The sequence below is a fragment of the Mesoplodon mirus genome (genome assembly GCF_964341445.2).
Source record: "Mesoplodon mirus genome assembly, chromosome: 10".
NCBI lineage: Eukaryota > Metazoa > Chordata > Mammalia > Artiodactyla > Ziphiidae > Mesoplodon > Mesoplodon mirus.
This window is the reverse complement of record NC_138986.1, coordinates 31518749-31545666: the sequence shown is the minus strand read 5'-3', so window position 1 is coordinate 31545666 and position 26918 is coordinate 31518749. Positions and strand designations below refer to the sequence as shown.

General features: G+C 38.5%; 1 protein-coding gene across 7 annotated transcripts in view; it reads left to right on the top strand.

Moving 5' to 3' along the window:
- The window catches only part of AKAP7 (A-kinase anchoring protein 7), a 137664-nt gene that overhangs the window by 62603 nt on the left and 48143 nt on the right, over positions 1–26918 (top strand). For all 7 annotated transcript variants that reach the window (XM_082634104.1, XM_082634102.1, XM_082634106.1 and 4 more), the window contains one exon: positions 11475–11622. In XM_082634104.1, the coding sequence (XP_082490230.1) occupies positions 11475–11622 (148 nt within the window). The remainder of the gene's footprint in view (positions 1–11474; positions 11623–26918) is intronic.

The window sequence follows — 26918 nt, the reverse complement described above, 5'->3', positions numbered from 1 at the left end:
ATCAGCCTGGCCTTTTTTCATCCATCGTGTTGTAGCACTGGTGTTTGGCAGCACGTGGTTTAGGAAATGCTGATCGTGATAACTCAGGCTTAAATGTTACTTTTGCTTCAAACATACAGATTCTGTGGACATTTTTACTTATTTTCAAGCACTTGTATCCACAGGCAGAATTCTGATTTAAGTGTAATTTAAGAAACAGAGTTTTAGAGCTGGCATTAAAAGATGCAATAATGAAGTATTCAGGGTAATTAGAATTGCATGGGTTTGCCTTAACCGTATTCAAAGATAAATGTTCTCTCTGTCTCAACTATTACCATTAGTGATGGGAAAATTTTTTTCTCAACAAGTCATTTTTAAACATTTTGAGATCTCTCTAGATTTCATTTTTCTAGTCAAGGACAGAATGGAGCATAATGATCTTGTACGAAACTGGCAAGCCCCGTAGTGGGTTGATTATGGTTAAAGGCAAAATGGAACATATGATCAAGAAAATGTAGACTTTATTCCAAAATGGTGTTGCTGTAAAATTAGCTTGTTTAATAGGTAACAGCTAATTTCCAACCCACGTGAATAGTCACATGGAAGCAAGCTAAAATTATATGAATGACAATGAGATTTTCTCTACCACTGCAAAGAGTGCCCAAGCTCACTGGCCAGTCACCTCTTGTTAACTATAATTAACTGCAAAATAAAAGAAGGTAAAGCTGTATTTTTCTTGCGAACCTCATTTAGATTTGAGGGGAAGGTAAGGTTGCAATCCAAAACTATAACTAGCTTATGTTGGAATTATATTTCCATTCCTAAGTATGAGCTGATTTATTTTGACCATTCATTCGAATCTTATTTTCCCAAGGAGAGGTACCTTAAAAATAGAATAATACTAAATTGCTCAGTTCTTCTAATTGATTACTCCTGTAAATTAAAGGAAAAACATGTTATTCGTCTCTTTGCCAGGGCAAAAGTTCACATTAACTGTAGTTAAGACCTAAGAAATCTAGCTCATATTGCCTGAGGGATTAGCCACCCTTGACTAGAGGAACTCCAGCTTGGTTCCTGCAGTAAGTGTTCTTTCTCTATAACCTACCTGATAGCAACATTTTTAATTGTTAGTAAACATTGTGACACCATTTTGGAGACCCGTCTTTAAGGCCTTCTAAGTACAACTGTGTCTTTACATTGCCCTCAAGCTGATGGCCAGAGTGTGAAAATACTTTTCTTCCTTCCTTGGCTGTGGCCTTCCCCACAGCTGAATTTGACTACAACAATTTGTTACATAACATTATTTAGACCAGAACATTTCTTTCAGAGTGATTTCGCATGTCTTCAGCAGTACTGTGGGATCTTTTTTTTTTTTTCTAATTAATTGATTTATTTATTTTTGGCCGAGTTGGGTCTTCGTTGCTGCGTGCAGGCCCTCTCTAGTTGCGGTGAGCAGGGGGCTACTCTTTGTTGCGGTGCGCAGGTTTCTCATTGCAGTGGCCTCTCCCATTGCGGAGCACGGGCTCCAGGCGTGTGGGCTTCAGTAGTTGTGACACATGGGCTCAGTAGTTGTGGCTCACGGGCTCAGCAGTTGTGGCACACAGGCTCCAGAGTGCAGGCTCAGTAGTTGTGGCGCACGGGCCTAGTCGCTCCGCAGCATGTGGGATCTTCCCGGACCGGGCTCGAACCCGTGTCCCCTGCATTGGCAGGCAGATTCCCAACCACTGCACCACCAGGGAAGCTCACTACTGTGGGATCTTAGTCAGCCATTACCTGGGAGAATGTTCTGTGACTTTTTCTAGTGGCCCTGCACCTTTGGCAGCGTCCTCTTCCTATTCGTACCCATTCTGTTTTTCATGACTTGGTCCCTTTGGGTTCCATCTTGCCCCTCACCCTCCCTGACCTATCCCAATAATCAGAGAACGATAAACAGAGGACTCTGTGCTCTTGAACTTCCAGTGCAAATATTTCTAGAACTTAATTCAAAGGAATCAAGTGGGGGCAGTAATCACCTGGGAATTAGCTGAATGGACAGGGGAATCATGTCAAACATACCTCCCAACAGATTGTAACTTTCTATCACACGTATCCCTACTGGCATGTGCCTAAATTGTACAAAGTAGGGATGAGGTAGACGTGCAGGGGATGGTGTCAGGTTTGGCTTCTCTAGCTTCCCTGGGTGATGAATGTACTGGGTAGAGCAGAAGAGCGAATGGAATATGCCAGTGTATATGCTCTTTGGCATACTGTCATCCTAAGGGTCCTTGCTTCTTGTTAACTCTTCTATTTTTTTATTTATTTATTTTTTGCCTACTAAACCCGCTGCTTATTTTATTAGTCTGGAAGTGCTTCTGAAATTTTGAAGAGATTCTTATTTATTTTTTATTTTTTTTGCGGTACGCGGGCCTCTCACTGTTGTGGCCTCTCCCGCTGCGGAGCACAGGCTCCAGACGCGCAGGCTCAGCGGCCATGGCTCACGGGCCCAGCCGCTCCGTGGCATGTGGGATCTTTCCGGACTGGGGCACGAACCCGTGTCCCCTGCATCGGCAGGCGGACTCTCAACCACTGTGACACCAGGGAAGCCCATTAATTTTTAAAATGTCTAAAAATTACTGGCTGGTGTGTTATCTTATTTTTTACTGTACTTTTTGGGAAGCAGTATGTAATTGAATACTCATATATTATGCTATGAGTCCGGTAGAAAAACTATGTAATCCTTTTAATTTTGTATTTCAAGAGTACACCAAAGGGTGATTTCACAAATGAATGTTAGATTAATTTTGAAATGTGGTCAAAAGAAAGATTCCTATTGCATATTATATATAAAATTATTTTACATAGCAATCTGTGTCACATTGAAAAAGAAAATCTATGAATACATTTCTTGCTCTACTTGGAGAGAAATATTCATTTTGAAATTGGTTTAAGGGCTACACGTGATTCCCAGGATATATGTTTAATGACTGTTCTATATCCAATTATTGTGGGGGTTTTTCCCCTAAATCTCCTTTTATCTAATATGATATTCATGGAATGTTTCCAACCAAGTAAGTGAAAAGGCTTGTATTGGTGAGCACTTTCTTGCTTGCCCCATTTCCTACCCTATAGCACACTCAGTGTGAACCTTGGTGTCATTATTTCTTTCCCATTCTTTAGCTTAGTTCTTGTTGGGATGCCTTTCTGTTAGGAAGGAGCTTTGTCCTAAGTGGTGCGCAGGGAATATGCCCAGGCAGTTGAAAGAGGATGAGTTAGGGGAAGTAAGATGTTCTCTGAGAATGAAGGGAGGGAGGAAGGAAGAATGTTGATGGGAGGGGAGTCAAGGAAATTGATTAATTCATAAGAAAGTGGGAAAAGAAGAAAGTACTAGATGCATAGGAGCCGAATGAGCTACAAAAAGGCTCTAGGTGTTTCTTGCTTAACATTAAGTGCTGTACTTAGTGATGTCTATGGATGCATTTAAAATATTTTGTCAATGTACAGTCCCTGCTACACTGTCTAGGTACTCAGTTCTCATTTAGGTTGAATCTGAGGCTATAATTTGGTCTGAAATTCTGTCTGTGGATAATCCAACCAGTTTACAGGAATGGTTCCATGCTTCTGACCTCTAGGCTATAAAAGCAGAATGGATTCAACCACAATAGAAGTATGTTGCGGTATATAGGTCAGTGTTATAGGCCGAGTTAAAATTGTTCGTTAGGATTTTTCTATGAACTGATTTCTGAATGTGCTTCTGCAGAACGCTTCACTGTCCTTTCATTGTTGAGATCCTGAGAATTTTTTGCATCAGTGGCTTGCTGGCATTACTTAATGTGGAGAGAACTATTGATTAGAAGGGAAAGCTGTTGCAACAAAGGAGGAAAACAGGTTAAGTTATGTGTATAGCTTGTATTTGGGGAGAGAGTTGGTGAGGTGGGGGATATTTCATGTTTTATCTTTAGTTGATAGAAATAAATGGTTAAGTGGGTGAATTCAGGAGAACATGTCCTTATTTGCTCCAAAAAGCAAAATATTAAGAAAACAGATGTGGTGGGGAAGAGCAGGCTGTAGTTTGTTTACACCTGAGTGACCACAGGCTGCGCCGAGCCAAGAACTCAGCTGGAGTTTGATCAAGGCGAGTTGAGGGTCCAGCCTGGATTGGGCTATCAAGTTAACATTCTTGGATGCTTGAGTTATGAGGCTTTTTGTTTCACTGGAATGAGAAAAGCCACACACAAATATCATAAACAGTTATATGGCCAAACAGCATCTGATTTCTTATGCTATACTTGAGAAAGCTTGAGAAGGAATTGCGGTTTGCTAAGTAGACAAAGAATGAGCTTATATGGGAACAGTCTGTGTTGTAAATAAAGGTATTGAGACATCCCTGTGCTTGTTGCACTGAGTCTGCGGCCTTGAGAACTTCCTGGTTGCCATCAACATGTTCTCTCCCAGTTAACGTGTCGTTAGTCAGTATAAATGAGGTACATGTTTGTGGACCAAATTCATGTTTCTTCCTCTGTTCTTTTTGAGGCCAGCACCTCATGGAAGGAAACTCCAGGCCCAGGAAACAATACAGCATATTCTCTTGGTGCTTTTTGTGAGGTGGCTTCTGCTACCAGGAGTTGTCTTATCACCTGCCCTCTGTGACAGCTTTCCTTGTCACTTGATAAACCCAAGAAGCATCCAGCTCTTCTCAGTGTTAGGACAGGGAGAAGGGGGTGTCAACAATAGATTAAAAATTTAGCTCTAGCAGCTTTGTTTCTACTTGTTATTTGCTGAAAGGTGCAATATTGTAAATGTTAGATATAGTGCTAGGGTAAAGAGTTTCTGCTTTTTCTTTCTCTGAAGCCTCAAGATTAAACAAAACAGTAGTGCTAAAAGCAAGTATATAAATATAGGGATTAAGAGGATGACCTCTTTCAAAAGCCTTATGAGGTTTTTGAAAAGCCTCATAAAATGAGATGCATAGGGCTTCCCTGGTGGCGCAGTGGTTGAGAGTCCGCCTGCCGATGCAGGGGATGCGGGTTTGTGCCCCAGTCCGGGAGGATTCTACATGCCGCAGAGCGGCTGGGCCCGTGGGCCATGGCCTCTGAGCCTGCGTGTCCGGAGCCTGTGCTCCACAACAGGAGAGGCCACAGCAGTGAGAGGCCCGCGTACCGCAAAAAAAAAAAAAAAAAAAAAAAAAAAGAAAAAAGATGCATAGATGCTCCAGCGTAAGGTAAAATGAAGAATTGAGAAATACTGGATACTCAAATAAATGGTTTAAAAAACGCAGATAATCTCTGCCAGTATTTTAGTTGATTATTTGCATATTTGCAGTATAAGAAGAGTTTTTTTTTAACATCTTTATTGGAGTATAATTGCTTTACAACAGTGTGTTAGTTTCTGCTTTATAACAAAGTGAATCAGTTATACATATACATATGTTCCCATATCTAAGAAGAGTTCTTTTTATAGGCTGGATTATTTGGGTAATTTTTACTATGTGGAAGTAGCATCTATGAATTCTTTCTCATCTCCCTTTATGAAATTCATTTACTATGGACATATAATTATCACTTTATTTATTAATACTAATGCACATATTAAATGCAGGTATTTTAGATGCTCGAGATTCTCAAAGTAATTTTCACATTGGTTTTAGAAATATGATAGTATATATGATTATATCTTAAGAATGATTAATATTCTTAGAATTTTAGTATTTTAAATAGTGAAAGAGCTTGAATATTAGCATTCTGTTCTTTTCCATTTATCTGTGTTCTCCACTTATCCTAAATCTGAATCCAAGCTCTACTTCTTACTAGCTGTGTGTCCTTCGGTAAGTGACCTGATTTCTCTGTGACTATTTCCTTGTCTGGGGATAATAATGGTACTAATCTTATAGGGTTATTGCAATTATTAAACAAGTTAATAAGTTCTTAGAGCAGTGCTTGTACATAGTAAATACTATGTAAGTATTTTCTATTATTGTTACACTGATGGTAGGAAGCATCATTTTTTTCAGATTGGTACAAAACAATGAGCAAAGTACAACTGTTTTTTCTATTTTCCATCACTCGTTACTTTTTCATCTCTGAAGTTACTGACAGGCACGAGGGAGGGTGTCAGGGCCCAGGCAGGTAGGAAATGGGCATTGCTGGACAGAGGGTCGAGGCAGAACCCAGGCCCGCAGGCTGGCCGAGAGCTGCAGGAGGAGATGGGAAGGCTTCAAGGCAGTTCTCACTCGGGGGTGCTGGGCACTGGCTCTCAAACCACCATGCTGTTCCAGAGAACATTAGCTGTGTGGTAAAGACTCCTCGTCTCTCTCCATCCCTGTCAGGAACAGGTTTGGGTGGAATTGAGCCTGAATGGGAAGTGTCTCCATTTTCTCCACTGAGAGGGGCTGAGGGAGGACTGCAGCCAACAAGGAGGTCATCAAGTGTCTGTATCAGGAGAAAGATGGAAGTAAAACAGTACAAGTAAGAGTGAAAAATGTAGTTTTGCTGAGAGATGGAGTCATTAAGAATCGTAAAGTAAGATTTGCTTCAGGGAAGCCCCTTGTCAATATATAATCTTTTTATAACTTTGAATCACCAGTATGTAACCTTTCACTAGGGTGACTATTCATCATTAAAAATAATTTTAGTTTTTTAACCAATATCGTATCACTAAAGATATGTAACTGTTTTCCACTTATGAAAATGAGTGTAAAAGATTACCATTCCTCTTTAATCAGGTGATGCCCAAAATGACAGGCCAATTTGGTTTGGTTTTTAATTTGCATCCTGAATTTTGGTTTCAGGCCATTATCACAGGAAACATACTTTTCTTTCATAGCTGTTGGTGACAGGAATAAACTATTGGAAAACAACAGAGCTCCAGGAATATCAAGTGTAACCTCAGAAGGACACAATTTTTTTGTTTGATATGCAGGCTGTTTAATTTTTCATCGTGGAAGTTGCGATTATTATAATAAAATAACAAGTAACAATATGAAATTATCTTCTATTACAAAAAAAGTTAACCTCCTTAACAAAACTGGCATTCCATTGTTTTTCTGATCTCAATAACTTTGTTGTAGAAACTAAAGATGAATAATAAGTATTTCATCTTTCAGAACCTTAACTGAATGATTTTCACACATTAATGTGAATTTACATATTTTGTGGCTCTGTTTCCTTCCTATATTGAAAATAGAGTTGGATGCATAGTAATATAAGACTGAGCCCTCTTTGGTGCCTATTAAATTATACACATCATTTAACTAAATATAAATGATATGGTGAGTGCTTCCCGAGTAAATAATTTCCATGACTTACCAGATGCAGCCATCAGACGATTCTAAAACTACACATCACACTCTCAATGGCATTTTTCCTGTATTGGCTCTTTGCGTGCCAAGTTACAATCAAGAATTAATTTCCTCAGGGTTTCATGGTCCATTGTATCAGAAGTTATCAAGTGGCTTTGAACAGCACTGATAATTCTCCCTAAACAATACTTGAAACTAGGCCAAAGGGAAGTAAAACTTCAGTCATTTCTGATGATTAATTAGGATAGTCTTGAAAAGTTTTTCTGTTTGATGTTTCTTGCCACTAATTTATTGTTTCAAAGTGTGCTGTTCTGTCTTTAACTTCCTATTTTCTCCTTCAATGTTATGATGCATAATTGATATGTCAGTTATATTGGGTACAATTATCAATATGAAGCCTTAAAAAAATATACCGTTTCTGTTAAGTCCAAGGCAAACGTAATTTTCAAACATAGTACTAGACAATCACAAGGCATATTCAGAATTCCAGAAATGCAACATCCTTAGCGTGGCTTTGTTGAAGATACCCTACATATTGTTGGAAATAATCCCAACTCTCTCAGCCTTTACAGGTCAAATTTTCCTGGCTTTAACCATTTTTCTGTGGTTTTTCTTTGAGCTTTCCTAACATATTATACCTCCATCTTTCTTTAAATGACAAGGTACCTTGGAAAGGGTCTGGGCTGTGAACAAGGGAAGCAAAGAAAAATTTGTGGTCCAAAACCTGAAAACCAGCCTTTTAAGCTTTATAATATAACCTTGCCAGGGTGATGTCTCTGGGACTAGTTTGGCAACCCAGTGGATCCATTCAGAAAATATGAGGCTGCCTAGTCTTACTCTAAAGATATGCAATTTTGATGTACTTGTTTATTTTCTTTGAATGATAGTCGTTTCTTTATTATGAAGGAAGAACACCACCTGCTGTAGCTGGATGGTGAGACTAATTCACATAGATTTTACTAGAAAAGAGCTATATTGCCATGGGACAAAAGAGCTTAAAAAAAATCCTGCAAAATATATTGTCAAACAAAAAATTCCCCAGAGAACAAAGATCATGCTAATATTATATATCAGACAAAGCAGATTCTTATAGAATCTTAAAGGTCTTCTAGATCTTTATTATTGAAGATGTTTTCTGATCAGGACATATAACTTCAGTGCCTTCTAAGGCCTCATGCCTCTTTGAACCATAGCTCTCTCTATAAATTATGAGTTAAACAATTAATTCCATTTCACTCTTTGGTAAAAAATAACTCCTTAATATTCATGTTGGAAGTCATCTATGGAGAATTCTTGCAAAATAGTTGGTGCTTACTTTTTGCTAAAATTAAATTAATTAGCTTAACAGATTAGAGTAGCTCTTAGGTTTCCCTTATTTCTTATTTTTTAAACAATGCCATCTTACAAAACTGAAATGGAGATTATAGTGGCTAGACAGTGCTGGCAGTGGTATCTTGAAAACTGAAGGTCCTGATTTTTCTGCTGACTTATCACTGATCTTCTGTCTGGTCAAAGGGAATGACACCCTTACTCCACCCCACCCCCACCCAATAAACACACACAAATGAAAAAGCATTTGAAAGAGAAATAAGAATGGTCAGTTTCCATTTACTTGGAACCATTTCCCCCTGAAATCTTACCTATTATTTTCACTAATGGTAATTATATATATCAATATATTATAGCATTTACCATATTTCACTGTTTTAAGCACTTCTATAAATTTAGTCATTTAGTGCATGTAACACTTACAGGTAGGTAGTATTGTTCATCTCATTTTACAGATGAGGAAACTCAGGTCACATGGCTGAAAAGTGGCTGAGCCAGGACTTGAACTCATGCACTGACTGGCCCTCAGTATTAGGCTCTGCTGTCTCTCAAGGCATTCAACTCACCAAATCAAAAGAAATCCATTCAGTTTCATTCTTGTTGAACTCTGAATGAACAGCATTTGATATTGTCAACTATCCTCTTCTTGAAACTTTATCCTCCTTTGCATTTGTGACAATTATTTATCAAGCACTGCTCCATGTCAAGCACTGTTCTAGGCACTGGGGATATTTCAGAGAATAACCATCAGATGAAAATCCTTGTGTGGAGCTCACATTCTAATGGAGAGAGACAGCTAATGACAGACAATGAAATAAACATAAATTACAGAGTATGTTAGAAGATGGTAAGTGCTATTAAAAATATACATAAGTATGTATAAAGGGAGAAGTATAGAGAGGATTTGGGAGTACCTCCTGGGTGGGGGGAGTACAAATTAAATGGCATGGTTAAGTGAGGCCCTATTAAGAAAGTAATATTTGAGCAAGGAATTAAAGGAGATGGGGATGGGCAATGAGGAGGATATCTGGGGAAGAGCATTCCAGGAAGAGGGAACAGGCAGCACAGGGGCTGTGAGGTGGATATGCCTGGCATGTTCATGGAAGAGCAAGGAGGTCAGGGAGGCTGGAGAGGGTCAAGGGGGAGAGTGGTGGGCATGAGGCCCAGGAAGTAGGGGGAGAGCAGAACAGGAGCCTGCAGGCTGGTCTGGCAGTTTGACTCCTTTGAGAGAAAGGAGACCTTTTGGAGAATTTTGACCAGAGGATAACCTGATCTGGATGTATGTTTTTATAAAATCACTCTGGCTTTAGAAGAGGCAACGGTGGGAAAACAGGAGGCTGTTGGGATAATCCAGGTGAAAGACAAAAGCAGAGGTGGCTCAGACAAAGGTAGCAGGGGAGTGGTGAGAATTGGGTGTGTTTTGAAGGTAGAACCAACAGGATTTGATTGGAGGTAGCATTGAGGGAAAGAGGAGAATCAAGGATGACCCCAAGGCTTCCAGTCTGATCAACTCGAACTGAGGTGGGAAAGAAAGTCTGTGAGTGAAGGGGTTAGGAAAGGTGGGGAGCTCAGTTCAGACATAGAACAAAAACATGTATCAACAAAACATGTTAAATATAATATTAAAACTTAAGACCAACCTAAATGTTCAACAGTGAAGAATTGAATGAATAAATTATATCTCCACACAATGGAGTACTATGGAAATGTAAAAATATTTTGCACATCAATATATTATTTATTGATAGGACATATTAACTGGGAAAAAAAGCTGGTTGTCAGTTAGTACTCGTGGTATAACTCACGTTGTGCATAGGAAAAATAAAATACATAGTAAAATTTTAGTAGTAGTAGTTTGGGGTGATTTAATACTTTTGTTTTTATATCTCTATTTAAAATTTTTTTGTAACTTTTGTGAGTAAAAAGGGAGAGTATGTATTCTAATTGCACTTGAGTAAGATTTATATAAATATAATTTGATAATACATATGCATAAAAAGGATACTTGAAGGATATGCACCACAGGGTTAATGTATTTTATATAAATAACAGGGTCATGAGTGATTTTTCTTTTCTTTTTTTCTAGATTCTTTATATTTTCTAAGTTTTAACAAATAACAGGTATTTCCAGGGTGATGTAAAAATATATATGAATTTAAAGAAAAAGTTTGCGCACGGTCAGCCGGTAACCTTGCCCTGTAAAGTACTGTATCTTCATCTTATGGACTGTGTTTTTGGACTATGAGATGGGTATAAGACCATGTATAGTAAGGGGAGGGGAAGACGTTCTTTCCCATATTTGGGGGAACTACCAAGTTACCAAGGGCATCCCACTGTAATTTTTCAACAACCAGCCGTATTCCTGCTGTGAAAGTACACTGAGAATCAGGAGGGGCAGGTAAACAAAAACTTGGAAGGTCCATTGACCGCTCTACTCTAATTCAAACAACCTTTGTCTTTCAGCTGATTTTTACATAAGTTTAAAAATTGCATCCATTTATTAAAACATTTTACACACTGTAAAGTGTTAAGATCCATATCACTTTAAAAAATTCACCCATTGCTTCATTGTTGTTGGAGACGATTACTCTTCCCATGGTATATCAAATTTCAACTTGATATATTTTATTATTTCTGAAGCTTAAAGTATATGAAGATTTGAATGCTTCCACGTTCAAACTCAACACTCTTTAATGATTTTTTTTAAAAAAAATACAACTCATTCTAGGCAGAGAGACTTTAAAAACAACTTTACAACAATTTTGTGGTATCCATTTTAAGATGCCAGTAGGCAGTCAAAATGTAATAGCAGGTTCTAAGAAAGTGGTATAGATGTGAACTGGTTGCTTAGGTGAAATGATTGATTGATGTGATTTTGTTTTTTTATTTCAAGGGAGTGAAAAAAATAGACCCCAAATTCTATGAAAAATTTATCAGTCACAGATTTGGAGAAGAAATGGTACATCGCATAGATCTTTGCTCCATGCTGAAGAAAAAGCAAAGTAATGGTTATTATCACTGTGAGTCTTCAATTGTGATTGGTGAGTGCCATTTAAAAATTACTTATTATCTTTGATTTTGATTTCTTTAGCATCATTTTGTTTTGGCAAATGTTTATGTTGTATGTTTTTCTCAATGACATATTTTCCTAAATATTACGTTTTGACAATAATATATTAAACATTTTGTGGAACATATTTAGTATTCATGTTTATCAATCAAGATTTTAGTACCTGTAGTTTTTATACTTTTGTGCTTTAAACACAATCATCATGAATTCTTCAAATGTTGATTCATAATTCATTTCAGTTTAATTTTATTTCGTGAATATGAAGAAAGCATTTTCTCCAGTGAAGGCCTACATGACCACAGCATTCTATACCAGGCATTTTTGTGTTCACTGCTTCTAATTAGGAAGAGAATGTGCTAGGCCAGAAAGTTTCACTCTGGGAAGGGAAAGCATAGGTGGCCTGCAAAGATTGAAAACTTGTCCTTTAATTTCTTCCCTAAGAAAAACATGTTTTAAGGGGAAACAAAGATTCATACATAAATGCTCTGTCATCGTATCAGGGAGATGGCATGTGATGAGACAGGTTCATACACAATTATGTTTCCGAGTGCAAAGTGTGTACACCAAATGAAGAATCTGAAAAACCAGAACAGGGGTATTTCTCATTGTTTGCAATGTGAAAGTCTTTTAAAGGAGCCTGATCTGTTGTGATTAAAATATACAATTTCAAACTGGGCAGTCTTCTTATAAAATTGTGAACTTCAAGAAAACCTGATTTGTATACTTTTGAAGTAACATGAAAATACTCAGAGAAGATAAATACCAGTATCTAAATATTTCAAGGTCTTCAACCAAGGTAATTTCTCTCCACGTCAGCTTGAAGAAAACCTATGGGGACTTCCAGGTAAGATGGCGGAAGAGTAAGACGTGGACATCACCTTCCTCCCCACGGATACACCAGAAATACAGCTACACGTGGAACAACTCCTACAGAACACCTACTGAATGCTGGCAGAAGACCCCAGACCTCCCAAAAGGCAAGAAACTCCCCACATACCTGGGTAGGGCAAAGCGGAGAGATTCCCGCACAGAGGATCGGTGCCGAGCGGCACTCACCAGCCCGAGAGGCTTGTCTGCTCGCCCGCTGGGGCAGGCGGCGCTGGAAGCTGAGGCTCGGGCTTCGGTCAGAGCGCAGGGAGAGGACTGGGGCTGGCGGCGAGAACTCAACCTGAAGGGGGCTAATGTGCCACAGCTAGCCGGCAGGGAGTCCGGGAAAACTCTGGAGCTGCCGAAGAGGCAGGAGACTTTTTCTTCCCTCTTGGTTTCCTGGTGCGCGAGGAGAGGGGATTAAGAGCGCTGCTTAAAGGGGCTCCACAGACGGGCGCGAGTCACGACTGAAAGCGCGGAGCCCAGTGATGGGCGTGGGACGCTGGGGCTGCTGCTGCCGCCGCCAAGAAGCCTGTGTGCGAGCGCAGGTCACTGTCCACACCGCCCTTCCGGGATCCTGTGCAGCCCGCCACTGCCGGGGTCCCGGGATCCAGGGGCGGCTTCCCTGGGAGAACGCACGGCGCGCCTCGGGCTGGCGCAACGTCACGCCGACCTCTGCCGCTGCAGGCTCGCCCCACACTCCGTGCCCCTCCCTCCCGCCCAGCCTGAGTGAGCCACAGTCCCCGAAGAGGCTGCTCCTTTAACCCTGTCCTGTCTGAGCGAAGAACAGACGCCCTCCGGCGACCTACACGCAGAGGCGGGGCCAAATCCAAAGCTGAGACCCAGGAGCTGTGAGAACAAAGAAGAGAAAGGGAAACCTCTCCCAGCAGCCTCAGAAGCAGCGGATTAAAGCTCCACAATCAACTTGATGTACCCTGCATCTGTGGAATACATGAATAGACAACACATCATCCCAAATTGAGGAGCCAGGAGTCAGTGCTGTGCCTCTGAGGTGGGAGAGCCAACTTCAGGACACTGGTCCACAAGAGACCTCCCAGCTCCACATAATATCAAACGGCGAAAATCTTCCAGAGATCTCCATCTCAACAGCAGCACCCAGCTTCACTCAACGACCAGCAAGCTACAGTGCTGGACACCCTAAGCCAAACAACTAGCAAGACAGGAACACAACGCCACCCATTAGCAGAGAGGTGGCCTAAAATCATAAAAAGTCTGCAGACACTCCAAAACACACCACCAGACGTGGACCTGCCCACCAGAAAGACAAGATCCAGCCTCATCCACCAGAACACAGGCACTAGTCCCCTCCACCAGGAAGCCTACACAACCCACTAAACCAACCTTAGCCACTGGGGACAGACAGCAAAAACAACGGGAACTACGAACCTGCAGCCTGCAAAAAGGAGACCCCAAACACAGTAAGATAAGCAAAATGAGAAGACAGAAAAACACACAGCAGGAGAAGGAGCAAGATAAAAACCCACCAGACCTAACAAATGAAGAGGTAATAGGCAGTCTACCTGAAAAAGAATTCAGAATAATGATGGTAAAGATGATCCAAGATTCTATTTCCCAGATCCAAAATCTTGGAAATAGAATAGACAAAATGCAAGAAACAGTTAACAAGGACCTAGAAGAACTAAAGATGAATCAAGCATCGATTAAAAACACAATACATGAAATAAAAAATACTCTAGATGGGATCAATAGCAGAATAACTGAGGCAGAAGAACGGATAAGTGAGGTGGAAGATAAAATAGTGGAAATAACTGCTGCAGAGCAAAATAAAGAAAAAAGAATGAAAAGAACAGAAGACAGTCTCAGAGACCTCTGGGACAACATTAAACGCACCAACATTCGAATTATAGGGGTTCCAGAAGAAGAAGAGAAAAAGAAAGGGACTGAGAAAATATTTGAAGAGATTATAATTGAAAACTTCCCTAATATGGGAAAGGAAATAGTTAATCAAGTCCAGGAGGCACAGAGAGTCCCATACAGAATAAATCCAAGGAGAAATACACCAAGACACATATTAATCAAACTGTCAAAAATTAAACACAAAGAAATCATATTAAAAGCAGCAAGGCAAAAACAACAAATAACACACAAGGGAATCCCCATCAGGATAACAGCTGATCTCTCAGCAGAAACTCTACAAGCCAGAAGGGAGTGGCAGGACATAATTAAAGTGATGAAGGAGAAAAACCTGCAACCAAGATTACTCTACCCAGCAAGGATCTCATTCAGATTTGATGGAGAAAATAAAACGTTTACAGACAAGCAAAAGCTGAGAGAGTTCAGCACCACCAAACCAGCTTTACAACAAATGCTAAAGGAACTTCTCTAGGCAAGAAACACAACAGAAGGAAAAGACCTACAATAACGAACCCAAAACAATTAAGAAAATGGGAATAGGAACATACATTTCGATAATTACCTTAAATGTAAATGGACTAAATGCTCCCACCAAGAGACACAGATTGGCTGAATGGATACAAAAACAAGACCCATATATATGCTGTCTACAAGAGACCCACTTAAGACCTAGAGACACATACAGACTGAAAGTAAGGGGATGGAAAAAGATATTCCATGCAAATGGAAACCAAAAGAAAGCTGGAGTAGCAATTCTCATATCAGACAAAATAGACTTTAAAATAAAGACTACTAGAAGAGACAAAGAAGGACACTACATAATGATCAAGGGATCGATCCAAGAAGAAGATATAACAATTGTAAATATTTATGCACCCAACATAGGAGCACCTCAATACATAAGGCAAATACTAACAGCCATAAAAGGAGAAATCGACAGTAACACACTCATAGTAGGGGACTTTAACACCCCACTTTCACCAATGGACAGATCATCCAAAATGAAAATCAATAAGGAAACACAAGCTTTAAATGATACATTAAACAAGATGGACTTAATTGATATTTATAAGACATTCCATCCAAAAACAACAGAATACACATTTTTCTCAAGTGCTCATGGAACATTCTCCAGGATAGATCATATCTTGGGTCACAAATCAAGCCTTGGTAAATTTAAGAAAATTGAAATTGTATCAAGTATCTTTTCTGACCACAATGCTATGAGACTAGATATCAATTACAGGAAAAGAGCTGTAAAAAATACAATCACATGGAGGCTAAACAATACACTACTTAATAACGAAGTGATCACTGAAGAAATCAAAGAGGAAATTAAAAAATACCTAGAAACAAATGACAATGGAGACACGACGACCCAAAACCTATGGGACGCAGCAAAAGCACTTCTAAGAGGGAAGTTTATAGCAATACAGTCCCACCTTAAGAAACAGGAAACATCTCGAATAAACAACCTAACCTTGCACCTAAAGCAATTAGAGAAAGAAGAACAAAAACATCCCAAAGTTAGCAGAAGGAAAGAAATCATAAAAATCAGATCAGAAATAAATGAAAAAGAAATGAAGGAAACGATAGCAAAGATCAATAAAACTAAAAGCTGGTTCTTTGAGAAGATAAACAAAACTGATAAACCATTAGCCAGACTCATCAAGAAAAAAAGGGAGAAGACTCAAATCAATAGAATTAGAAATGAAAAAGGAGAAGTAACAACTGACACTGCAGAAATACAAAAGATCATAAGAGATTACTACAAGCAACTCTATGCCAATAAAATGGACAACCTGGAAGAAATGGACAAATTCTTAGAAATGCACAACCTGCCAAGACTGACTCAGGAAGAAATAGAAAATATGAACAGACCAATCACAAGCACTGAAATTGAAACTGTGATAAAAAATCTTCCAACGAACAAAAGCCCAGGACCAGATGGCTTCACAGGTGAATTCTATCAAGCATTTAGAGAAGAGCTAACACCTATCCTTCTCAAACTCTTCCAAAATATAGCAGAGGGGGGAACACTCCCAAACTCATTCTACGAGGCCACCATCACCTTGATACCAAAACCAGACAAGGATGTCACAAAGAAAGAAAACTACAGGCCAATATCACTGATGAACATAGATGCAAAAATCCTCAACAAAATACTAGCAAACAGAATCCAACAGCACATTAAAAGGATCATACACCATGATCAAGTGGGGTTTATTCCAGGAATGCAAGGATTCTTCAATATACGCAAATCAATCAACATGATACACCATATTAACAAATTGAAGGAGAAAAACCTTATGATCATCTCAATAGATGCAGAGAAAGCTTTCGACAAAATTCAACACCCATTTATGATAAAAACCCTGCAGAAAGTAGGCATAGAGGGAACTTTCCTCAACATAATAAAGGCCGTATATGACAAACCCACAGCCAGCATCGTCCTCAATGGTGAAAAACTGAAACCATTTCCACTAAGATCAGGAACAAGACAAGGTTGCCCACTCTCACCACTCTTATTCAACATAGTTTTGGAAGTTTTAGCCACAGCAATCAGAGAAGAAAAGGAAATAAAAGGAATCCAAATCGGAAAAGAAGAAGTAAAGCTGTCACTGTTTGCAGATGACATGATACTATACATAGAGAATCCTAAAGATGCTACCAGAAAACTACTAGAGCTAATCAATGAATTTGGTAAAGTTGCAGGATACAAAATTAATGCACAGAAATCTCTGGCATTCGTATATACTAATGATCAAAAATCTGAAAGTGAAATCAAGGAAACACTCCCATTTACCATTGCAACAAAAAGAATAAAATATCTAGGAATAAACCTACCTAAGGAGACAAAAGACCTGTATGCAGAAAATTATAAGACACTGATGAAAGAAATTAAAGATGATACAAATAGATGGAGAGATGTACCATGTTCTTGGATTGGAAGAATCAGCATTGTGAAAATGACTATACTACCCAAAGCAATCTACAGATTCAATGCAATCCCTATCAAACTACCACTGGCATTTTTCAGAAAACTAGAGCAAAAAATTTCACAATTTGTATGGAAACACAAAAGACCCCGAATAGCCAAAGCAATCTTGAGAACGAAAAATGGAGCTGGAGGAATCAGGCTCCCTGACTTCAGACTATACTACAAAGCTACAGTAATCAAGACAGTACGGTACTGGCACAAAAACAGAAAGAGAGATCAATGGAACAGGATAGAAAGCCCAGAGATAAACCCACGGACATATGGTCACTTTATCTTTGATAAAGGAGGCAGGAATGTACAGTGGAGAAAGGACAGTCTCTTCAATAAGTGGTGCTGGGAAAACTGGATAGGGACATGTAAAAGTATGAGATTAGATCACTCCCTAACACCATACACAAAAATAAGCTCAAAATGGATTAAAGACCTAAATGTAAGGCCAGACACTATCAAACTCTTAGAGGAAAACATAGGCAGAACACTCTATGACATAAATCACAGCAAGATCCTTTTTGACCCACCTCCTAGAGAAATGGAAATAAAGACAAAAATAAACACATGGGACCTAATGAAACTTAAAAGCTTTTGCACAACAAAGGAAACCATAAACAAGACCAAAAGACAACCCTCAGAATGGGAGAAAATATTTGCAAATGAAGCAACTGACAAAGGATTAATCTCCAAACTTTATAAGCAGCTCAGGCAGCTCAATAACAAAAAAACAAACAACCTAATCCAAAAATGGGCAGAAGACCTAAATAGACATTTCTCCACAGAAGATATACAGACTGCCAACAAACACATGAAAGGATGCTCAACATCTTTACTCATTAGAGAAATGCAAATCAAAACTACAATGAGATATCATCTCACACCAGTCAGAATGGCCATCATCAAAAAATCTAGAAACAATAAATGCTGGAGAGGGTGTGGAGAAAAGGGAACACTCTTGCACTGCTGGTGGGAATGTGAATTGGTACAGCCACTATGGACAACGGTATGGAGGTTCCTTAAAAAACTACAAATAGAACTACCATATGACCCAGCAATCCCACTACTAGGCATATACCCTGAGAAAACCATAATTCAAAAAGAGACATGTACCAAAATGTTCATAGCAGCCCTATTTACAATAGCCCGGAGATGGAGTCAACCTAAGTGTCCATCATCGGATGAATGGGTAAAGAAGATGTGGCACATATATACAATGGAATATTACTCAGCCATAAAAAGAAATGAAATTGAGCTATTTGTAATGAGGTGGATGGACCTAGAGTCTGTCATACAGAGTGAAGTAAGTCAGAAAGAGAAAGACAAATACTGTATGCTGACACATATATATGGAATTTAAGAAAAAAAATGTCATGAAGAACCTAGGGGTAAGACAGGAATAAAGACACAGACCTACTAGAGAATGGACTTGAGGATATGGGGAGGGGAAAGGGTAAGCTGTGACAAAGTGAAAGAGCGGCATGGACATATATACACTACCAAACGTAAGGTAGATAGCTAGTGGGAAGCAGCCGCATAGCACAGGGAGATCAGCTCGGTGCTTTGTGACCGCCTGGAGGGGTGGGATAGGGAGGGTGGGAGGGAGACGCAAAAGGGAGGGGATATGGGAATATATGTATATGTATAACTGATTTAATTTGTTATAAAGCAAAAAAAAAAAAAAGACTTAAAAAAAATAAAATAAAAAAAGAAAAAAAAAGAAAACCTATGGAAATATACATCCTGAAAGAATCTTTATACTGAAGTTTATAGTATTTTAGAAATGTTCAAGAGACAGAATTTTGTTTCTAAATTCTCACTAGAGATCTTCAGAGAAGTCATTATTTTACCTTCCAAAGAACTTAGCTATCTTAAACAGAAGATAATTAATATGTCATTTGAATTTTATGTTCTGAAACACTTCAAGTGTGCTTTAAGGAAGATTTTTGTGTTTTCAGAATCTCTGTAAGAGAGCTGCCTTCCATCAAAGTTTTGATGAAGACCAAACATTGCTGTTTAGGTTCATTGTAAAAGGCAAATTTAAATGCTTCTTGTGTAATATAGATTTTGGCTGGCTTTCCATATCTTCTCTGTAATTACTTTAGACCAACCTTGAAGGAGAACTCAGTGCTTCATTGCCTTTCCCACTCCCATTTTTAAAAAAAAAAGCAGTATGTAGATTTTACTGAAGGTATTGTGGGGCTGCATTATATAGCTTACAGCATGGATTTCCTATATTGCCATTAGACAGCTCTGTTCAGGTCATCCCAGATTACTGTGTTCCGCTCACTGAGTTTTCTTTTATTGCTCTTTACCAGCTTGGTTTCTAAAATTCCCTTTATTGTAGGCAATTTCTCTAGATTTTTCTCTCAGGCTTCTTTATCTCTCACCCTTTTCTAATTCAGAGCAATTTAGTTTCTTTCAAACTTCACCCATCTTATATCCCCATATCAATCATTTAACATTATTTAAAAAATGGTTTTTGCCTATTACACATACTCTATATTCTCCTGCATTTATGAACATTAAAGCAATATCTGCATCTAAAATGATAATTATTTAATAATTAGCCAATTTTAATACACACTAGAGTCTTGTATTTGCTATGGATAATTACTGATTTTCTTGATCTTACCTGAGTTTTGCAACAGAGAATACTGGGCAGGATTCAGGTCTCTTTCTTTGTGAGTTTCATTTCTTGTTCAGATTTTTTTTTTGTATTATCTTTTTTTTTAAAATTTTTATTGGAGTATAGTTGATTTGCAATGTTGTGCTAGTTTCAGTTGTACAGCAAAGTGAATCAGTTATACATTACATATATCCACTCTTTTTTAGATTCTTTTCCCATATAGGCCATTACAGAGTACTGAGTAGAGTTCCTTGTGCTGTACAGCAGGTTCTTATTAGTTATCTATTTTATATATAATGTGTATATGTCAATCCCAATCTCCCAATTTATCCCTCCCCTCCCTTACCCCCTGGTAACCATAAGTTTGTTTTCTATATCTGTAACTCTATTTCTGTTTGTAGATAAGTTCATTTGTACCCTTTTTTTAGATTTCACATATAAATGATATCATATGATATTTGTCTTTCTCTGTATGACTTACTTCACTAAGTATGACAAACTCTAGATCTATCCATGTAGCTGCAAATGACATTATTTTGTCCTTTTTTATGGCTGAGTAATATTCCATTGTATATATGTACCACATCTTCTTTATCCATTCCTCTGTTGATGGACATTTAGGTTGCTTCCATGTCCTGGCTATTGTAAATAGTGCTGCAATGAACATTGGGGTGCATATATCCTTTCGAATTATGGTTTTCTCCAGATATATGTCTAGGAGTGGGATTGCTGGATCATATGGTAGCTCTATTTTTAGTTTTTTAAGGAACCTCCATACTGTTCTCCAAAGTGGCTGTACCAGTTTACAGTCCCACCAACGGTGCATGAGCGTTCCCTTTCTTCACACCCTCTCCAGAATTTACTGTTTGTAGATTTTTTGATGATGGCCATTCTGACCGGTGTGAGGGGATACCTCATTATAGTTTTGATTTGCGTTTCTCTAATAATTAGTAATGTTGAGCATCTTTCCACGTGCTTTTTAGCTATCTGTATGTCTTCTTTGGAGAAATGTCTATTTAGATCTTCTGCCTTCTTGTTCAGATTTAATTGGCTTCCATTGGTATGGCTTATCTTTAATTTGATACTAACTCAAAGTTAATGTCCTTTCCTGAACTTTGAATCAGTATTGTGTTGTATGCATTAAAGAGTGAGACAGATTTCAGATCTTAAGATATTTTGTATTCAGAATTCTAGAGTAGAAGTTAGGCTTCAGGGACTCTGAGAACCTTCTGAAATTGTTTATAAAACTTTGTATGTAGGTACCTATGTGGATTTTTCTGGGGAGAGAATTTATTAGATTTACATACTTCCTATCTCTTAATTTGTTAATGGTGCATTCTTGGAGAGCACTGGATTCCAAATCACTGATTTTCTTTTCAGCTGTCTCAATTATATCATTTAGGACATTAAAAAGAAAACAAAAAAAACAAAATAATGACTATATGCTTCATTTCCAAGACTTCCAGTTGATTCTTTTTCATCCTTTCCTGTTCTGATCTTTGCTTTATAGATGCTATTCCTTCATTTATTTCTTTGATGATGTCAATGTAATTAATTTTGAAAATTCAGGTTTTGAAAATCTGACTCCTTGGATTCTCCTTGGATTCTATAGAATTCTACTATTTGTTGGGTCTTTTGTGGCACTTGATTTCCTCTGGTGCTTTTAAAGTTTTTTTAGAGAGCTCATTTAATTGTGCAAGTTTCCCCCTCATAACCCCATGTGTGGTTTTGCAGCTGTCTCAGTCCTAGTCCCACAGGGTACACTACTATGTATTAGGTTAGGAACTGGCAACAGCAACCATCTTTGTCCGTAAGGAGTTGGAGTGCATTCTTCTTGTGTCTCTTACCAACTTGTGAGGTTTTCTTAAGAGTAAAGATAATTAGCCCTTTGCCATATTGACTTCAAATATTTTTCCAGGTTTTATTTTGCATTTAGTTTTGGTCACAAGATATTTTTCATATTGAATGTTTTTAATTTTTGTAAAACTATAGATAAAAAATTCTGTGATTTCTTTAATTATTATGATTAGAGTCATCTCCAAACCAAAGATTTGATACATTTTTGTTTATATTTTCTTCTGATTTTTTTGTTATTATTTTTGCATTTGAGCTTTTCATCTATCTGGTGTGATCATTAATTAAGTAGTCAGACATAGAGGATTAACATAGAAATCCAGTTACTAAAAGTGGTTGTGAAATAGAGATTTAGTTTTAGGAAATTTTTTTAGAATGTTTTTTTTACACCCCACCAACCTTACTTTGTGTTCCAAAGATCACAAATCAGCAGCCTTTCATGTTGTACTCAACTAACACAGGGTTTTAAAATTTGTTTTTATAATTTTATTTACTTTCCAATCTGGGGGTGATTTTATGTAAAAAATCTAGGTTTCTGATGCCTTTGAACAATCCAGAAATGTGGCCACACGTGCTCTATGTTCTTGCATGCAGTGATTTCCTGGGTGGGGTAGTAGGCACACCTTGAAAGTAGCTGCCTTTCATCATCCCCTGACTCTTGTTCTTCTACAATTTGCCTAACTCACTTGCACTACTTGGTTGGTTCCTGAAGGCATCTGAGTTTGGATCCCCTGGCAGCTGCTGCTTTTCCCTGGGTCTACTTTTCATTTCCATGCTGAGCATTTTCCTCTCCAGCTTCTGCCATCATGCATCTTTATATGGAGTGTTAGGGGAGTTTGGTAGGATATGGAGGCAACAGTCACATGTTCAGATGCAAGAGAAAGGAACTACATTTTAATTCTCTCATAATAAGAAATGTGGTTGATATTATGCTTACCTAATATTGAGGTATAACTTCTTACAAACCTAACTGCATTAATCAGCTAAAATTAAAAAAAAAAAAAAAGTGAAAAACCAGTTCTTCCTGGTGAATCCAGGAATGAACTATAGCTCAGATATCCTAGGGTGGTGAAAGCTGTTCTCTGTGAGCTACTTACTGGAGTTGGGTGAATTAATTTTTCTCTTGCAGCTCTTTTCCATTTATATTTCCTTAGGGAAGGTAATTGACTAAATGACACCCTTTGTAAGATTGATGAGCAGTTTAATGCTTGCAAAGCTAGTTTACTTTCAGCTGTCAGAGGAGGCAGTGGGGAATTTGGAAAGGTCTAGAAGAGATACATGTGTGTATATATATATATATATATATATATATATATATTTTTTTTTTTTTTTTTTTTTTTTTTGCAGGCCAGTGTACTTCTTTATAGCTTCTGCAAGCAGAGGTACAAACATGATTTTCTGAGAACCCCAGCTGTTTTTTGGTTTAATAATAATTGTTCACCATTAATTTAATGAATGTTATTGAAAGTGTACAATGCGTGCACTTCTCTCAGGTATAATGAGATACAGAGAAGTATAAGACATAGCCCTTAAGAGTGATATAGCATCACTGGGGAGCTAAGACTACATCTGAGAAATGGAGAGAGAGGAGGAGTAGAGCAGTAGGGCTTCATCCCTAACAGTAATGGGCTTTGATAGGACACAGTGGAAGAAGCTTATTATAACTTTAGCTTCTAGGAAAGTGGGGATGGGGAGTGGCAGAGCGTGGATAAATAGGATGAGGTGGATAGTAGAGAAAGGACACTGTCCAGGAACAATAGGTACAGTTTACAGGGGGAGAGAAGCAATAGATTGGGAGGCAGGGTGGGGGTAATATTAGTGATAATATTAAGCGATAGGAATAATAGTAATATTAGAGCTAGGAGGCACTGTGACTGAGTCTACAGTCTAGTTAGCTGAGGAGGCTACAGAGGGGAGGTTTGTGTGTTTGAGGAGTTGGTGAGGGAGGTGGAAAAAGGAGATGGGCACAGTTGAATATACTAAGTCAGTAAGTGATAAAGGAAACTGAGTAGATAGATGTGAGATAAAAAGAGGGTGAAGTTTAATACTCAATAATGACTTAGGATTGGATCCTAAAGATAAGACGTTCAATTAGTTCTAACTGTAGAACAGAGGCAGTGAGAGGGTTAGGGTTGGGCCGACCATCAGCTGAAATAGAAACAAACAGGCCTATGCAGATATGGTGATAGAAGAGGAGAGGGGTCATTGTCAGTAAGTTAGCGTCATCAGAGCTGTAGTCAGCAGTCTGTAGCCAATGTCAAATAGGTCAGACCAACAAGACACCAGACTCAGACTTTATGGGCTGAAATAACTACGGAGAATTCCAAGTGAGTTGAGTCAATGACTTTATTCTATCCAGGTGTCCCCGCCTTTTTAGAATCACTCTTAGACCTGGACAGCTTAGACCAGTCCTGTCAGTCTTAAAAGCCTTGTCATGGTCCATCCAGTGATTCCCGGTGGTCCTGTATAGGTGGTGGTTCAGCCAAAAGGAAAGTACTTTTTGGGGTTACTTCTAAGGAGACCCTGAGATGTGACTTTGGTGTTTTAACCTTCAGTACTTCTTTACCATTAGGGGTCAGGGCACAGCTCCAAAAGCTCTGGATCTTGCCCAGTTTGGTATGTAAGCATGAGAGTCTTCTCTATGGAAGGTAATGATGTCAATGTAATTGACCCATTGGTTGATAGGGTAGGAAGGGGTGGAGGGAAAAGGAAGTGAACAGTTTCTCTTCCTTGGGTGAAAGGCGTAGCTAGGACAAATCTCAGCTTTCTAGAATCCATAAATCTGAGCCTTTGTCATATCAGTGATAAGTAATAAATTTCTAAAATGTTTAATTTGAACATGTTTATGTTGCTATAATGTCATACACTCACTTAAAGGTTTACTTAGTAGGTAGGGGTATTGGCATTAGATATGTGCTTAAATGTCTGTTTTTTCTCACGTAAATCATTTACTTTTTTTTTGTTTTACATCTTTATTGGAGTCTAATTGCTTTACAATGTTGTGTTAGTATCTGCTGTATAACAAAGTGAATCAGCTATACATATATCCCCATATCTCCTGCCTCTTGCGTCTCCCTCCCACCCTCCCTATCCCACCCTTCTAAAAAAGCACCGAGCTGATCTCCCTGTGCTATGCAGCTGTTTCCCACTAGCTATCTCTTTTACGTTTGGTAGTGTATATATGTCAATGCCACTCTCTCACTTCGTCCTAGTTTCTCCTCCCCCGACCCTGTGTCCTCAAGTCCATTCTCTACGTCTGCATCTTTATTCCTGTCCTACCACTAGGTTCATCAGAACTATTTTTTTTTTAGATTCCATATATATGTGTTAGCATATAGTATTTGTTTTTCTCTTTCTGCCTTCACTCTGTAGGACCAGTAAAAATGTGCTTCATTGTGCTTATCTTATGAATGATTTAATAGTCTAAGGCTACACTTTTGTTGGGCTTTATACTCTTATGGCTTTAGTCACTATTTCTCAAAGTTTGGTCCATGGATCCCTGGCAGTCCCTGAGATACTTTTAGGGTCTGTGAGGGCAAAACTATTTTTATAATAATACTAAGATATTATTTGCTTTTTCCTCTGGGTTAACATTTGCACTGATGACGCAAAAGCAGTGGTGGGTAAAACTGTGGGTTACCAGTGTGAATCAAGGCAGTTGCAAAAAAAAAAAAAAAAAAAAGCCAATTTCACCTAAGAATGGTCTTGCTGAGTAGTAAGAATTATTAATTGTATTTAATCTCAACCTTTGAGAATGTGTCTTTTCAATATTTGTGTAACAAAAATGGGAGGTGCTCATAAAGCATCTCTGCATATTGAAGTGGGAGATTAACTCAGGGAAGAGCACTGTCTGGTTGTTTAAGTTGCGAGCTAAAATAGCCACTTTCCTTCATGGAACACCATTTTTTCTTGAAAATTGACCCATGGACATTTTTCATTTTCACACTTGGGTGTTTGGCAGACATCTTCTTGAAAATAAATAAACCTGTCACATCAAGGACAACTGACATGATTTACTGCTAATAATAAAATTCAAGCTTTCAGGCAATAATAAGAATTTTAGAAAACTAATCTATTACCATGAGTTGACAGATTCCTAAACTTAAAGACTTTCCCCCACTTTTAAAAAAAAATGTATTTATTTTATTTATTTATTTTTGGCTGCGTTGGGTCTTTGTTGCTGTGCACAGGCTTTCTCTAATTGTGGCGAGCGGGGTTACTCTTCGTTGCAGTGCATGGGCTTCTCATTGCAGTGGCTTCTTTTGTTGTGGAGCACGGTCTCTAGGCACATGGGCTTCAGTAGTTGTGGCACGTGGGCTCAGTAGTTGTGGCTCACAGGCTCTAGAGCTCAGGCTCAGTAGTTGTGGCACATGGGCTTAGTTGCTCCGCAGCATGTGGGATCTTCCCGGACCAGGGCTCAAACCCATGTCCCCTGCATTGGCAGGCGGATTCTTAAGCACTGCGCCACCAGGGAAGCCCCCCCCCTTTTTTAATGGAAAATTTTATACACAAAAGTAGAGAACACAGAGTAGAAAAAGGAACTCCATTTTTCCAGTTTATCTATCACACTATCTGTCTTTACTTTATTGAGGTATAACTTATCCACGAAACTTTTACCTGTTTAAAGTGTATAACTTGATGAGTTTTTAACATATGTATGCACTTGTGAAACCATTATCATTATCAAGGTACTGAAAATTTCCTTCACCCCCAAACATTTACTTGCTTCCCTTGGTAATCCATAAAGACTTACCTAATGAGATGGTGTTATATTAATGAATTTTTTGATGTTATATAATGAAATACGTCAAAATAGGGAGAATCTGCATAACTCAGTGAATCAGTATTTTTAAAATGACTGGTGTGTGTTGTTACAAAGACATGCATGGATAAAAGACCCATTAAAAGGTCAATATAGACCACAAGATTTGACTGTAAAGAGTATGAAAAGTTCATTGTTATGCTTTTAAGATTCCACATTGCAACTAAACTTTAAGAAACTACAACTTGTCAAGTTTTGATGTAATATCAA